The 17,924-nt window shown below is 33.7% G+C and overlaps 1 protein-coding gene across 1 annotated transcript in view; it reads right to left on the bottom strand.

The window, feature by feature from the left end:
• The window catches only part of GRAMD1C (GRAM domain containing 1C), a 75,322-nt gene that overhangs the window by 46,530 nt on the left and 10,868 nt on the right, over window positions 1-17,924 (bottom strand). The window contains exons 3-5 of the mRNA XM_025051447.1: window positions 10,827-10,911; window positions 5,618-5,721; window positions 4,930-5,025 (exon numbers count right to left, since the gene is read on the bottom strand). Coding sequence (XP_024907215.1) covers window positions 4,930-5,025; window positions 5,618-5,721; window positions 10,827-10,911 — 285 coding nt within the window. The remainder of the gene's footprint in view (window positions 1-4,929; window positions 5,026-5,617; window positions 5,722-10,826; window positions 10,912-17,924) is intronic.

Raw genomic sequence — 17,924 nt, 5'->3', positions numbered from 1 at the left:
AGGGAAAGGAGCTTGAAATAAGTAGCTGTTTGTGTTCATTGTAGTTTAACTATGAAAAATCCATCTAAATAAACTTATAAAAATACTAAAATTTTATTTATTTTAAAGTTTGCAAAGAGATGATTTGGAAGCCACTTGAAACAAGTATAAACAAATAAGAAAAAAATACAGTGGATTTCACAGACAGATTTACTTTAAGAATCTTAATTTAAAATTATATCATCTTTCATAGTCTTCTAAAAAATCCAGAAATATCTAACCTGTACTAATTATAAATATAAAACACTCATATTAACACTAAACTTTGTTTTAAATGCTATAGAAGAAAAATAGCATGTTTCAATCTATAATTCTATGTTTGCCTTTAGCCCTATTTCTTCCTCTGCATTTAAGTGATTTTCGCAAAGTCACATTTTAAAATAGGCTTTTATGAGAAAATCTGACAAGTGGCAGCACTAAATATAGTTTCTCACTGTACCATCTCTTCTGATCCTCTAGTTAGTGACTTTTCATGATTGAATGGTTATTTTTAGGAATGAGAAAGCTCAGTTCTATGTATGATTTATTAAATAAAATGTCAAATAATTTTGGGGTGTTTACATTGTCCATACAAAAATGTTAAAGTGCTATTTTCCATTAAAAAAATTGAAACCCTGCTGTATAATATTCTCCATTTAGCAAAACTTTTTATAACAAGGCTCTATCTAGGAGCTCTTCCAAATAGGATTACATATGTAATATGTGACCTAATGATCACCAATTACTGTCCTCTACTTCCTTTTCTTAGACCAAATTGTTTTGTTTTTTGGAATGTAATAACTTTATAATCCTGTGTTCAGATATATAGATAAGAAAATTCTCCTAGTCTGTCTCTTTTCACCACATGTTACACTTACTAATTCCCAGATCTTAAACTAAATAGCCTGGCATCGACATTATCCACTCTTATAAATAACCAGCACATTCTCAACTACTTTACAGTCCTATTTTCCTGGATAATCTATGTCAATTACCATTTTATTTTATTCTTTGCTGTATATCCAACTTCGAAAATTCATTAATAAATCTTAATTCGATAATAACCTTAATTTGGGAGGAGTTCTAAATAATGATATCTCTAAGTTTCTAGGGCACAAAATATACGCTAGAACCTAAAACAACTTAAAGTACCATGATTAACCCTCCCTGAATTATAGAGTACATGAAAGGGATGAATATTTAGTAGCGTAGGTTTTTTTTCCCATAATGATGGAAAAAGAGAACACTGAGTCGATATGGTGAGGTAGTCAGAACCAGGGTCTCTGTAATTAAACTGCCTGAGTCCATGTCCTGGCTCTACCGCTTAGTTCTATGACTTTGGGTCACTTTTCTTTAGTTTCCTTATCTGCAAAATGAGAATGATATAGTAGCAAATTTTTGTGAGAATTAAATGAGAAAATATATGTAAAGAACTTAATACAGTGTCTAGAACAAGGAAGTTCAGCAAACACTAGCTGTTATCACTATTAAAATTAAAATGCCTGATGCTGAAATTCCATTTCATAGATGAGAAATATGAGCCACACATGAGCTTAAGAAGGCACGGTCAGGTTGTTCACAGCAGCATTGCTTGTAGTGACAAAACACTGGAAATGAACTAATGGTCAAAGAAAACATGGTAAATCCATTCTATGACACACTAAACAGCACATTAATAAAGAGATAGGTCTATCTATATGTGCTAACCTATGACTACAAGAGATAATGTTTTTTAAAAGAACTGAAGAACAACACATATAAGATACTGTTTACTTTAAAAACAAAGCAAAACTTATGCTTATAAAAACAAATTAAGAAAGTGTGAAAGGTCTGAAAAGGTACATACTAAACTGCTCACAGTGTTTTGTCACTAAAAAAAGCAATGGGATTGAGAATTATAGACATGAAAGGAAGGTGTTTAAGAATTGCCTGATGATTTTGTTAAGCAATGCAGTGTATATATGCATTAATTGTAAAATTAAGAATACATTTATTTTTACTCTTCTTCCTTTCCTGAACAGTTCAGCCCTAAAGCTGTTGGTAGAACAGAGAAAAGTAGGCATCCTTTTCTCTGTTAGGTGAGGGTGACACGAGAGCTGCAGTAGCCCAAAGCAGGTGTCAGAACCAGAAAAGAATGAGGAGGCTGTCCACACAGAAAAGTGGCCCCAAGCAGAGTGTCAGAGCCCATGTGGGTAAGAAGGGCCTCCAGATGTGGGAGTGATCTGGGGCATGGTGTGAGAACAAGAAAGGCATGAGGGGCATGAGTCAGAGCTCAAGGAGGGTGACCACGTAAAGGGGTAGCTTGGCATGGGTGTCAAAGCCCATGCATGGTAAAGAGTGTGGCCACATACAGGGGCAGTCTACAAAGGCATGTCAGAGCCAGAGCGGATGAGGGCAACATGGTGTGACAGAGTCTATGAGGTGGTTTTGTGCTGGGGTGTCAGAGCCTGAGCAGGGTGAGGAGGGTGACCACATGCAGTGACCGCCTGGCAGAGAATGTCAGCACAAGCAGCGAATGGAGGGTGTCCCTGTGGAGGGGTGACCTGGCATAGGGTAAAGTGGACATAGGAAAAGTGCTTGCACAGGTGTAGGCCCAAGAAATATAAGGAGAGCTTTTACATAGTGAGAGCATCTATGTTATGGTGGGATGGGCAGCAGCCTAACTTGAAGTGTCAGCAACCACCAAGTCAGGTGAAAGAGTATCTATGTGGGGTGGGGTGGTGGGGGAGCAGCAGAGGAGATGAATATTGGTTACATACAGGCCAACTGATCAAATAAGATGATATATTAAGGATAATAGAAGCCTTTTTTCTCATGGTCAGGGAAGGCAGTTACAAATGTGAAAGGGAGAAAACAAAAATAAACTCTGTGGTGTTAGGTAAAAATTAGAAATTAGAGGTATAGGTGTGAATTCGTGGTTTATGATAGATAGATAGACAGACAGACATTGATGTATAAGTGGGTATATATGTATGTATATTATGTATATGAGTGTGTAAATATATATACATTATACATAAACTTTTGTTCTGCCCACTTAGAGGTCTTGGGAACAGCAACACTCCAATAGCAATGAACACACTGGCTTCTAAATACCTGTCTCCTCTAAAAGAAACCAGGACTCTTTGGAGAAATTACTGATTTCAAGGCTGAGGCAGGGAAAGTTTGTAATATCTTGTGCCAAAAAACAAAGAAATGCTCAAACAATGCTTAAACAAATGCTTGTAATATCTTGTGCCAAAAAGCAAAGAAATGCTCAAATGCTCAAACAACAATAGTCAAAAGGACACCAGAGCAAGCTTGAGGGGGCTCCCATTTGGGACAATTTGAGCATCAAATTAAATAATGATAGTAATGAATTATAACTTATTGAACAAAGCAAGAAACTATGAGGTCATTCTGATATAAGTAAATAAATAAATGAATAAATTTCAAATTTCATGATGAATAGTATACTACATATTTTAAAGTTGCTTGCCACAAAACATTATTACAAAGGAAAATAGACTAACTTTACAATAAAGTCTGGTAGATACCACCTTAATCGGGTAATCAAAGTGACTATCAGAAGTAATGGCAGAAATTAAAATCATGTGTCATCTGATAGGATGCAATGGAAAGAACAGAGCATCACTTCCATGTTATTTCTGCTAAAACTGCATAACCTAAACTTAATCACAAGGAAATATCAAACAAGCACATTTGAGGGATATCCTACAAAATAACTGATCCATGATTTTTAAGTGTCCAGGGCACAAAAGTCAAGGGAAAACTAAGGGACTATTCCAGAGTAAGAAAATTAAAGAGCATGGCAACTAAACGTTATATATATTCCTCAAGTTGGTCTATTTGCTACAAAAGCATATTATTGGGATAACTGGGGAAATTAAAGAGGGTTTGAGGATTCAACAGTGGTAATGAATGTTACCACTGTTGAATCCTCAATGGTAATAATGAATGTTAATTTCTTGATTTTAATAATTATGTTGTGGTTTTGTGGAGAATGTCTTTGTTAGAAATACATGCTAGAATATCTGAGGTGCTGGCTGGGGTGATGAGGCTTCATCAGAGTGACAACTTACTTTCAAACAGTTCAGAGGGGAAAAGACTTTTGCACTATAGTTGGACATGATGTTTAAGGAAGAGATTTAAAAATAAAACTTAAAATGCATTTGAGAGAAACTATAAGGCTGAAAGTATCATTACAATGATTCAATATCATGATAGCATTTTTCCCCTTCTATCTTTTCTTTTTCCTTTTTTCTTTGTTTTCCTTCCTTCCTTCCTTCTCCTTCCCCTTCATTCTCTTCCACACTTTTCTTCTTTTTCTTTCTTTCTTATTTCTTTTTCTTTCTCACCATTATACCTCTAATGCCACACATAAAGTCCTAATTAGTTTTCCAGGTGGGTATAGAAAGATTCTTTATATATCCCCACTTAGAAATAACTGATATTATAGGTGGATAATTAAAATGATAGCAGTTAAAAATAATTGCCTTCCTAAAAAAATATTATAATGATTATATGTTTACTGTATGCTACCCAAATCTCTGTTCGCCAGAACCGTTTGTTTTTATTAACTGCTATTATGCAGATACTATTCAGTAAAAAATCAATTATGCAATTATTAGGGTATTTAGAAATAAAAAGGATGTTTTGCTAATGCTTATAATGAAGAAATGAAAAATTGGGGAGAAAGTTCTCTTTAAAGTATAAAAAATGTTAGTAGTCATTTAAAGTTAATCATCAATAAATATTTAAGTATACAGAAATCTAATATTAAATACAATGTATGGCAATTAGATATGCCTAACTCCGAGAAGAATTGCCTATGTTCCCAACACCGATGACTGGTATGAGGCAGATTTTTTCCATATTGTGTAATAAGGCAAAGAGAGAAAAGTTTTTCACCTTTTCACCCTCTGTAATGATCTGGATAGCATTTGGGATGAGTCGAGCAGTTTTCTCCTTGGTCATGAAGGTTATATTCTTTAAAGCAATAGAAATCTAAACACACAAAAGAATGGAAAATTGCAAAATGGATTTTCCAGAAATACACATAACACAAAAAACCAAGTATTACATCAATCTAATCAGGGCTATTCAGTTGAAAAACCTAAAGGAGTTAATAATAAGCACATGCTTGCAATCTCTGAGAAAAACAGTGTAAGCAGTCAGACATTCTCCCCTTTAGTAATCTCCTCCATCAGCTCCTATCTCTAACATTAGGAGAGAGTGTGAAAAGACATGTGGGTGTTCATGTTCCACATTTACACACACACACACACACACACACACAATTCGGTCTGTCACATAAGACATCATTTTGGCAGTCAAAAAGATGTATATTCAAGCTTTTTTAAATCTGAAATCTCTTTCACCAACTGTATTAAATATGTATACGAATGGAGCCTGGTGTATTAAGAAAAATATATTATGCATTTCTATAACACGTAAGTATTTACACATATACAAGTATAGATATATTAAAATATATAAATTTACTTTAGAATTTAAAATACATTGTTTTTAGAAGGACTGTATACATTTCTAACTATGCAATTATTTGTGTCAACAAATCAAATCAAAATATGCTTACTGTAGTTTCCCATCTGAAGATGTTGCTATGGAAACACAGCCAGTTTTCTGAAAGGTATAGTCGTCCCTGAAGCAAAATGTCCCTCTGAAGAGCACAAGCATAATCTACATACACAAAAATAAGAAACAGTTTAGTCACAAAAATCTGGCAACTTAATAAATCTTACACTACTTTAATACATGGAAAGTCATTGCTCCTTGTTCATTAGTTCATTCATTCATTCATTCATTCACTCACTCATTCATATTCTTTGTGCACCATACACTAGGATTACCAATAAAAGACCTTACCCTCATGGAACACAGTCTACAGGAAAAGACATACAATAAACAAAGACAAAAATAAGTATAATGACAAAAGTGTAGAGAAAGCTACGAGAGAATATAACAAGGCATACATAGATATGGGGGATGGGGCAGGGAGAACATATATCAGGAAAAGTTTTCCAGAAAAAGTAATCATTAAACTGAGATCTAAAGATCAATAAAGGGTCAGCTGGACCATCGGGAACGGTATGTGCAAAGGCCCTGTGGTAGAAAGAAACATAGCACATTTGAACAACTATACAAAGACAGATCTCTGGACTAGGAGAAGCTAAATCATGTCAGGTGTCTCAGGCCATGGTAGACTCTGAACTTGATGAAAAGCCATTTATGGCTTTTAAGTGGAAGACACATGATCAGATGCATCTTATTAAAAACTACTTTGTTCAATGGATTCAGATAAAACAGTTGGAAATCCAGGAGAAAACTGATGGTGGCTCAGACCAGGAAATGACAGTATTAAGAGAAAGAACTAGTTAGATTTAGAGATATTAAGAGTTAGTACTGACGGGAATTGGTGATTAATTAGATGTTGGACAAGGGTGCAAAGGAGACAAAAATGACTCCAAAAATTGTATATATTTTTTAGTTTGTTCTGTAAGTTGATCCTCTTCACTTCAGCACTAAAACCCAGCAAAATCAAGTATTCTGGTAAATGCCACTGCTTACCAACAATGCTTCTAAAACTATATATAAAACTCTATAAAGTGATTAATACTATGCTTCTAAGATTAAGATCTGGCTCTTTAGCTAATGTAAATAGTAGTGCTAAATTATCAATAATATAAGATACAAAGGTATGCTGTGAGATTTAGTTAAACGGATAAATTTTAAAACTATATAAAGTGATTAGCAATTTTAGGAAAAAGTTATTGAGATGATGAACCTCAAAATATTTAAATTTAGTCATATTAAATTTCTAAGCAAATACTAAAAATTGAGCAATTTAAAAATTAAAAGTAATTCCCTCTTTCAAAATGCTTTCTTCAGCAGAACAAAACTGAGAAGCCAACAAACAAAAAATCCTAGTAAATAATTAAGGAGATTAAGTTACTCATATACTAGGATGCATCTCTAAAACAGGGATTAGGCTAAAGGTCACTTTGAGGTGTACTGAAATTTTCATTTAAACCACTGAAAACATTTTATTAATCTAATGCGTCTCAAATTTCAGGTCAGAAATATCTGGCAGACTTATTAGAATACAGATTGCTAGGCCCCTCCTCCAGAGTTTCTGATTAAACATGTCTGCGATGGGATGTAGAGTCTGCATGTCAAACAAGCTTCGAGGTGATAGCAACATGCTGGTCTGTGGACTGCACCATGAGAATCACTGCATTATTTCACATCAACAAAGTTCAAAGTTATAGCAACCAATTTGATTATTTTAACTGAAAATTTAATATAGATTGACAGACTTTTTTTAGGGGTTTTAAAAATGGTTTCCCAAAAACAGTATTTTATTTTAATAAACTTGTACCTCAATAAATTTTAATTTTTGTAAAATGGCTTCCTAGTAATATATCCTATGTAAGAAATGATCAAAAATTTTTCTGAAACAAAGAGATTTTACTTTTTTTTGCTCCCAATTTCCCTACTGTCAATTATCAGCCTTTCTTTTCAGAAGGCAACATTCTACCTGATTTGAGTCATATTAACAATCTAATTCATATAAAATGAAATAAGAAAGTAATGTTTATTTAAAATTGTTTTATGGTTTCTAACTTTACAAATTTAGAATAAAATTAAGTAAATCCAACAAGCAATGTAGGTCACTTTGATGCATGTGTTAACGTCAACTTACTAGCTATTACAATTTTGGTAAATTGAATGGCTCCAACTCAAAAATTATTTTAGTAACTATAGTATAACAAAGGATATAGTAGAAATGTGTTCAAAGTATTATGGGAATACAAATGGAGTATATTAGCACCATATATTTCTGGAGTAAGCTTGCACAATAAGTAGTATGCACATATTTAAGTAAACAAGATGTACTTTTTAGTTTTACCAAAGAATTTAGGCATATCTATAAGGGAGATGACAGTGAATTAAAAGAATGTGTTTTTAAATAATCATGCAGGAATACACATCTGAAAGTATTTTTTTCTAGCAGCAATCATCTTTGAGAGCCCAATAATGCTAACATTGCTTTAAAAAGGCTTTGGAACAACATTTTTAGGATTGCTTTCAGATTTCGTATTTAAATTACAAAAGATAACAATTCTCATTTTTCATCCTTTACACCTTTTGTGTTATTTTGTTAGCTTCTTGCCTGAGATAACTGTTAAGGGTAAATACAAGTTGAAAAAGAAAAAAATTAATTTTTCCTGATGCAAAAAGGGAAAAAGACTTTTCTTAGAGCATTTTCTTTAGAAAACTTGTAGATAGTTCCTCAGCTCCTTTAAGATGTGTGTGAGTTTTTTTAAAAGCAAAATAAGCCTCTTGTACCACTTGTAGAAAAGGCTTTTCTCTACTGAATTTGCACCTTTGTCAAAAATAAGTTCACAACATCCGTATGAATTTTTATGTGGGCTTTTTTTTTTCTTTTCCATTAACCTAAATGTCTATCATTTGGCAAATATCATACTGTCTTGATTACTCTAGCTTCATAATAAGTCTTGAAATCAAGTAGTGTATATCCTCTAGCTTTTTTCCTCTTTTTCAGAATTGCTTTGGCTATTATTTTTTTTTTGTGGTTCTATATTTTTTTTTTTTGCTTTTCCATATAAGTTTTAGAATCAGCTTGTCAATATCTATGAAAAAGCTTGCTGGGATTTTTCATTGGGGAGAATTGAGCTCTTAACAATATTGAATCTTCTGATCCATAAACATTTATTAGATCTTCTTTTATCAATGTTTTACAGTTGTCAGCATAGTGAACCGCACATTCATTATTGGGAGGTTTTGAAGTGAATAGTATTTATATAATTCAAATTCCAATTAACTTTCAATCCTGTGATGTTACTAAACTCATTCATTAAGTCTAGATTATCTGAGATTTTCTACATGAGAAGCAAATATACACACTGAAAAACATCTAGAAAGCTATCCACAAAATATCAAGCAAAATTATCTATAAAATTATCTAAAAATCACCAATGATTTTTAATTTTTTCTTCTTACCTTCTTATATATTTTTAACATTTTATAATGGGTGTGTATACATATGTGTATATATACATAAGTGTATGTATACATATATATGCATATATATGTATATATGTGTGTATTTATATATAACTATCATCAGATTTATTTCTTTCAATAAGGCAATCATGAGCATGATACATTTTATAAAGGTTTCCATGAAAAGTATGTTTTCAAGTGACAAACTGGCAATAAATGTTTGCAATGCACAGGGAAAAGATCTAATTTTTTAAATATCTAACAAGCTACTTCAAACTAAGGAAAATACAAATAACCACTAGAAACATGGGCAAAGTTTATGAAGAGAAAGCTTCATAGAAAAAGAAATTAATACGGTTTATAAACATATAAATAGATGTTCAACCACCTTCATAATTAAATAAAATGCATATTTAAACACTGATTTTGTACCATTTCTACCTAGTAAATTTTGCTAATGCGAAGTTCCTGAAGTGTGGCAAAACAGGTACCTACACTGTTGATGAGAATAAAAACTGGTGCAGCCTTTTTGGAGAGTAACTTGGCAACAGTAAACTTTTTAAAAGGCTCATTACCTTTTTGCTACAATTCCGCTTCATGGAATTTATCCTATAATATGTGTGCACGTGTGTGATAAAACAAATGTACAGAAAGTTCAATGTAACATTAGTAGTAATAATAAAAGACAGAAAACAATCAAAATGTCCATCAATAGGGGATTTGTGAAATAAATTATGATACAAAATTCATTCAGTTGAATACTAAGCAACCACTAAAAAGATGAAGTGGATCCATAAGTAGTGCTAATAGAAAGAGCTCCAAACAAGATTAAAACAGTAAGCACAGTGTGCTCCCACTTAAGTTCTATTTGGAATATATGTATATTCCCCTTAAAATGCATACAGGAAAATTTCTGAAAATAATACATAAGAAATCACTAAAAGTGGTTATCACCAAGGAAGAACGTTGGTGTGATCTTTGTTGGAAGGACCCCTCACTTTTCACTAGGTGCCCTCCTGTAGTATTTGAACATTTTATCATGAGAATGTATTACTTTCAAATGTTCTGACAAGTTGTTTTAATACATTATAATGATTTTTAAAGTACTGAGCTGAACTATCTAGAAATTCAGTTACATTGTATTGAATACTGCTCAACAGTATCAGACATCTGAGAAATTTCTATGAAATGGTTTAAATAAAATATACACTAAATTTAAAATCTAGTTCTATATTTTGATTGTAAAATATTTATATTAAGCTTATACTAAAAAGAAATCACTTTTGTAAAAAAAAAAAAAAAAAAGACTAAATTTTTTCTCTTCAAGTCTATTTCCAAAAAGTCTATTTAAAAGATTACATGAATAATGATAATACTTCTAGAGAGTTTTACAAAACTACTCTATAGTACGGTAAGAAGTACCTTTTTTCTGAGAAAAGATAATATATACTGAACCTCAAATTTGAATTTTCCCTCCAAAACCATATAAAACAAGCACCAGAAGAAATTATGATAACTCATTTCCCTTTAGTTCCATTTTCTTAGACAGTACTTAATATTTTATAAGTCAGAAATCACCCCTCCCCAAATTACAACTTAGTTTTACATTGTCTAATTATGAATGATGACATGCTAATTATCTTGAAAAATGTTTTTTATCTACCACAAAGGCTGAAATTTTTTATAATATTGTCACACATCAGTCTATTCTGATGAGGTAGTAAAGTGGTTTTTTTGCAACTTCCTGTCTTTTTTACCTGCTATCAGCTTCTCAGTATCAGGTAGATGTGTGAACTGTCTTTTATATTCCTCATTTCTGTCTTTATAGGTAGAACTTGAAATCTGAAACAATAAAAAGATTAAATTTCTATTTAATTATAACCTTCATTAGAGGAACTGAAATGTATTGTCTTAGAAAATAAATTTAAAATGGACTTTAAAATATGCTTTTTATGCAATATTTTGTATAACTTCGTATGAAAAAACCACATGAATAAACATTTTAAAAAATATCAAAAGGAAGCAAAGGAAGCTTCCAGCATAATGGAGTGAGGGGTTTGGCAAATCTTTTCTGCAAAAGCAAATTTACAGCTGGAAAAAAAAAACTGTCAATAACAATCATCTCAAATTATGAGAAGATAACTGAAGGCATACAACAAATTGAGAAGCGAGCAAGGAAAACAAAAGCAAACATAAACAAATCGGACTTCATCAAACTAAAAAGCTTCTGTACAGCAAAGGAAACTTGCAACAAAACAAAAAAACAACCTACTGAATGGGAGAATCTATTTGGAAATGATATATCCGATAAGGGGCTGACATCCAAAATATATAAGAAATTCATATAACTCAATAAGCAATAATAAGCAAAGGACATGAAAAGATATTTCTCCAAAGAAGACATAGAAACGACCAGCAGACATATGAAAAGAAGCCCAACATCACTAATTATCACGGCAATGCCAATCAAAACCACAATGAGATACCACCTCACAGCAGTCAGAATGGCTATTATCAAAAAGTGAACAAATAGCATGTGTTGGTAAGGATGTAGAGAAAAGAAAACCCTTGTGCACTGTTGCTGGGACTGCAAACTGCTGCAGCCCCTATGGAACACAACATGGACATTCTTCAAAAAACTAAAAATAGATATACCATACGACCCAGCAATTCCACTTTTGGGTATTTATCTAAAGAAAATGAAAACACTAATTTGAAAAGATATGTGCACCCCTACATTCATTGCAGCATTATTTACAATAGCCAAGATATGGAAGCAATTTAGATGTCCATCAACAGATGAATGGATAAAGAAGATACGGTATGTGCGTGTGTGTGTGTGTGTGTGTGTGTGTGTGTGTACATACATGCAATGGAATATAACACAGCAATAAAAATGAATGAAATCTTGCCATAAGTGAAAATATGAATGGATCAGAGTGTATTACACCCACTGAAATAAGTCAGGCAGAGAAAGACATATACCATATGATCTCGCTTATATGGTCAATCTAAAGAACAAAATAAACAAACAAACAAAACAGATATAGACTCTTAGACACAGAGAACAAACTGATGACTGCCAGATGGGAGAGGAGTTAGGGGATTGCTTGAAAAGGTGAAGAGTAATATAGTCAATAACACTGCGATAACTTTACGTGGTGATGGAAGATTATTAGAATTGGTAGGGTGATCACACTGTAAGGTATAAAGATGTCAAATCACTACTTGTACACCTGAAACTAATATAACCAATATAAAACTGTATACTAACTACACATAAATGAAAAATAAATAGAGACATATTTGTTCGTGAAAATCAACTGAACTTGGGAACAGAGGAAGACTATGGCACTGTTTTCCTTAGCCAGTTCCCATACTCTTCCTCCCCCATCAGTTAATTCAGTAGTTCTACAAGGTGGAAAAGGCCATGAAAACTAGCAGCTATGCTAAGAGATGGGGCTGAGTTGATTTAAAAGAACAAAAAAACCTATGCCCAAACAAAATGAATCCAAAGAGGTCCACACTAGGACACATCATAAATAAAATGCCAAAGGTTAAAAACAAAGAAAGAATCTTAAAAGCAGCAAGAGAAAAGCAATTAATTACCCACAAGGGAGCACACATAAGACTGGCAGCTGATTTCTCAAAAGAACCTATGCAGGACAGAAGGTCTTCGCACAAAATAGTCAAAGTGATGAAAGCAAGGACCTACAGCCAAGATTACTCTACCCAGCAAAGCTATCATTTACAATCAAAAGATAGATAAAGATCTTCCTAGACAAGAAAAAGCTAAAGGAGTTCATCACCACCAAACCAGTATTAAAAAAAAAAAATTGTTAAAGAAACTTCTTTAAGAAAAAAATAAAAAATATGAATAATAAAATGGCAATAACTACATATCTATCAACAATTATTTTTAATGTAAATTAAAAGACACAGGGTGGCTGAATGAATAAGAAAACAAGACCCTCACATATGTTGACTAAAAGAGACTCACTTCACATTGAAAGATGCACAGACTGAAAGTAAAGGGATGGAAAAAGATATTTCATGAAAATGGAAATGAGAAAAAAAAAAGCTAGGGTAGCAATACTTATACCAGACAAAATGAACTTCAAAACAAAGGATATAAAAAGAGGCAAAGAAAGACCCAGTAATTCTACTTCTGGGTGTTTATCCAAGAAACCCAAAACACTAATTTAAAAAGACATATGCTTCTATATATTCATTGCAGCATTATTTATAATAGCCAAAATATGGAAGCAATCTAAGTGTCCATCAATAGATGAATGAATAAAGAAGTGGTACATATATACAATGAAATATTACTCAGCCATATGAAAGAATGAAACCTTGCCATCTGCAGCAACATGGCTGGACCTAGAGAGTAATGCTAAGTGAAATAAGTCAAGACAAATGCCATATAATTTCACTTATATGTGGAGTCTAAAGAACAAAATAAATGAACAAACAAAACAGAAACAGATTCATAGATACAGTGAATATTTTGATGGTTGCCAGATAGGAGGAGGGTGGGGGAATGAGTGAAAAGGAGGAAGGGATTAAGAATACAAATTGGTAGCTACAAAACAGTCATGGGGATACAAAGTATACCGTAGAGAATACAGTCAAGAGTATTGTAATAACTGTGTATGCTGTCAGATGGGTACTAGAATTATCAGATCACTTTGTAAGTTATATAAATGTCTAATCACTTTGTTGTATAACACTCTCAACTCTAACTGAAAAACAAAAAAATTGACAGGAAAAAATGGCATAGATGATAGAGGCTTTGTTCATCCCTTTTGCAACCATATCAAAGTTGTGACAGAAACACAGAGCAAACGGCAAGGAAAGTCGCCTGGGAGCTAGATGAACAGAAGCATTACAACTAGGGAGAGAAATAGATAATCAACCTACAACGAACGGTAGAAGGTAGGAGCGGGTAAAGACAGGAGGCTGCCCAGTCCCCAGAAGCTGAGTGGGACAGAGATTACGGCAACAACAGCGGCAGCCAGCAGCTGCAGATGCCTCTTAAAGGGGCCATGTGTGCAAGCAGACTTTTGTGGTGACAGACCTACTCATTCTGAGTACCAGCATCAGGTTGGCTGCACAGGGGGCACCAGGAACTTAGAGAGGGACACTGAGTTGTCAGAGCAAGGGCCAGAGGTGAGGCTCTCTCCTGAGCAGAAATGCCTGAGGTATCCATTGTTCCTCTGTTGAGCCCAAACCCTCCCAGTGTGCAAATGCAAGGCCATCATAGCTGAGATGTCATCAAACTGGATAACAGGGGTTGCTCCACCCAGAGGATTCCCTAAAACTCTGCCTCCCCCAACTTGCGGCCCCACACAAGCCACATCTAGGTGTGTCCTCAGGGTGAGTCAGGTGCTCCTTGCTGAGCAGCGCCAAGACTCACACTGGTGGCATCTGGCCTCAGTTTCTGGTGTGGTTTCTTGAGGCAACTATAAGCACAGCATCTGTGGATTGCTTGCTAAATCTTAACAGGTGGCCCCGGAAAGAAAGAGCATGGAGCTAAACTTGGCCTCCAGCTGAACTCCTCTTAGGACTGTGCCACTGGACACCTACTAACTACACAAAGCCATGCTAATAAGACCCAGAGACTTAGGAGCTTTGATTAGTACATAGAGACAGACATAGAAAGGCAGAAGCAGAAACCATATGAGAGAACAGAAAAGAGATCGAGGAAAAATGGAGTCAAGCAATCTAACAGATGCAAAATTCAAAACAATGGTTATAAAGATGCTCAATGAACTTAGGGGAAGGATAGATGAATTCAGTGAGAACTTTAACAAAGAGATTACAAAAACATAAATGTGGAAATGAAAATTATAAAAGGGAATCAGTCAGAAATGAAGAATACATTATCTAAGATGAAGAGTATATTAAAGGGAATAAAGAGAGTGGATAAAGAAGATCAAACCACCGATATGGAGGACGGGAAAACCAAGGACACTCAATCAGAATGGCAAGAAAAAGGATGCCAATACTATAATAGTTTAAAGAGCCTATGGGACGCTATTAAATGTAAAAATATCCGTGTCATAGCTATTTGAAGAAATAATGATGGAAAACTTCCCTTACCTGGTGAAGGAAATAGACATACAATCCCAGGAAGCTCAAAGAGTCCCAAGAAAGGCAGACCCAAAGAGGTCCACACCAAGACACATCATAATTAAAATGCCAAAGATTAAATACAAAGAGAGAATCTTAAAAGTAGCAAGAGGAAAGCAGTTACCTACAAGGGAGCACTCATAAGACTGGCAGCTGATTTCTCAAAAGAAACTATGCAGGACAGAAGGGCTTGGCACAAAATATCTGACGTGATGAAAACCTAGGATCTAAAACCAAAAATCCTTTATCTAGCAAAGCTACCATTTAAAGTTGAAAAACAAATAAAGAGTTTCCCAGACAAAAATAAGCTAAAGGAATTTATCAATACCAAGCCAGTATTACAGGAATGTTGGAGGGACTTCTTTAAGAAGAAAAAATGTGTATCAAAAACACAAAAAATGATAATCACTACATTTTTATCAACAAGTACCTCAAATAGGATTTTTTTTCTTCAGATTAAAAGACACACACAGATTAAAAGGAAGGGGATAGAAAAGATATTGCCTTGATGGACCTAGAGAGTATTGTGTTGAATGAAACAGGTCAGATAGAGAAAGACAAATATCACATGATTTTACGTATATGTGGAATCTAAAGAACAAAATAAACAATAACAACAACAAATGGAAATAAACTCAGATACAGAGAATATTGTGAGGGCTCCTAGATGGGAGGGAGTCGGGGGGGATGGAAAAAAAGGGCAAAGGGATTAAGAGGTACAAAAGGATAGTTACAAAATAGACATGGAGATATAAATTGTAGCATAAGGAAAAGTTAATAATGTAATAAATATGTAAGGGGGAAAGAGGTACTACATTTAGTGGGATGACCACTTTGTGAGTTATATAGATCTCTAATCATTATGCTGTACAACTGAAACTAATATATTATTGTATGTTAACTATAATTGAAAAAAAAACTCAAAAAAAGAAAAAGTTATTAAAATAAAAAATAATAAAATAAAATAAAAAGGAAATTCTCTCTGGAAGAACAAAACATTGCCCTAGGACTCAAAATGTTTCTACAAGAATGATAGAAAGAGAAGAAAGAATGAGAGTCTGAGGATTCAGTGAAAAGGTCCCAACACACAGGTATCTGGAGTCTCGGGGAGGGAGAAAGAATGAGGTAGATGTAATATTTGAAGCAATAATGGTTAAAAACTTTCCAAATTTGGTTAAGGAAACAGACATAAAAGGCTACATACTGTATGATTCCACTTATGTAACATTCTTAAAATATTATAATTACAGAAATGGAGAACAGATTAGTAGTTGCCAAGGGTTAAGTAGGAAGAGGGGGCAGGAGGAAAGTGGCTGGATCTATAAAAGAGTGTGTCTATAAAAAAAGGATTCTTGTTGTGATGAAAATGTCATGTATCTTGACTTTATAAATGTCATATGCTAGTTGTAATATACTATACTATACTTTTGCAATATATTACCATTGGGGGAAACAGCTTAAAAGATGCAGGGGATCTCTATTATTTCTTACAATTACACATTAATCTAAAATTAAGTCTAACTAAAAGTAAAAATATATAAATAAGTAAGCAATTAAAAAGAGGAGGAGGTTGGTAGGGTCAGAACAAATGTGTTAATTCTATGTAAGAGGGGGAAATGTTTAAAATAGTTTTAAAGCTGATTCAGAGGTCAATACTCCACATCCTTTTTTGTCCTTCCTTCAACTGCCCACCTTTCAGGCCATCTTCATACTTATTAACAGCTTCATCGAGAAATACATAATTAAAATCATTTAATTATTGAGCAAAATGTGACTAAGATAAAAGAAACTCACTCTTATATGTGGTTCAATGGGATCAATGTCATTGTTTTTAAGTTCACATCTCATATCTAATAAAAGTTTTTTTGGAAAGCCTTAATTAATATCCAATAACACATTACTATTTCAGTTATTTTCCATCTTCTCAATATCATTTATTAAATATTAATTTATTGGCAAAGTAATTTCTTAGTAGTCATGTTATTTTTTCAAAATACTTTTCCATATTGATGTGGTCATCTTTAATAAGTATATATGTTTTTCATGAAACATAAATTTTTTCTTTGGCCCTCTATTTCTTAGGACGATTATAACTCAAACTTTGAGAGGAAGATTAGGACAATAGTCCCAAACCTAGTGTTTCAATCAGGTTTTTGCACACAAATTGTACTTTTTAATGTCACTAGGAACTTCTATCTTACAAATCCAATAACCAATTCTCATGTCTCACCTTATTTGACCTCTTACAGGTCACTCTGTTCTTAAAAGAATCCTATTGAGGATACCACACTTTAAGGAAACCATACCTCCTAAGATTTCCTTTTATCTCATTAACCAAATCTTCTCAGTTACTTTTGCCAGTTCCTGCCCCACCACCTGAGGTTCTAAACACTAAAGAATCCACTTATCTTCTCTGTCCCTATTTCCTCCCTAAGTGATCTCATCCAATCTTTACAAATCTATCTTTAAATACCATCCATACTCAAAGACTCCCAAATTTACTTCCAGCTTCAATCTCTCCCCTGCGATTCAAGTCATGTATCTAATAGTCCGCTACACCTTCCTACTTGTGTCAAATATGCATCTCCAACTAAACAAATAAAACTCTTGATTCTCCCAGCCCCCCAAAACTGTGTCTCCCCCAGTCTTCATCTTCTCCTAAATGGGGATTCCATTGTCCCTGTTGCACTGATCAGAAACATATCCTTAATCTCTTTCCC

This window comes from Pteropus alecto, unplaced genomic scaffold (assembly GCF_000325575.1).
Source record: "Pteropus alecto unplaced genomic scaffold, ASM32557v1 scaffold270, whole genome shotgun sequence".
Lineage (NCBI taxonomy): Eukaryota > Metazoa > Chordata > Mammalia > Chiroptera > Pteropodidae > Pteropus > Pteropus alecto.
The sequence above is the reverse complement of the archived record's forward strand: the minus strand, read 5'-3'. Positions and strand labels throughout refer to the sequence as shown.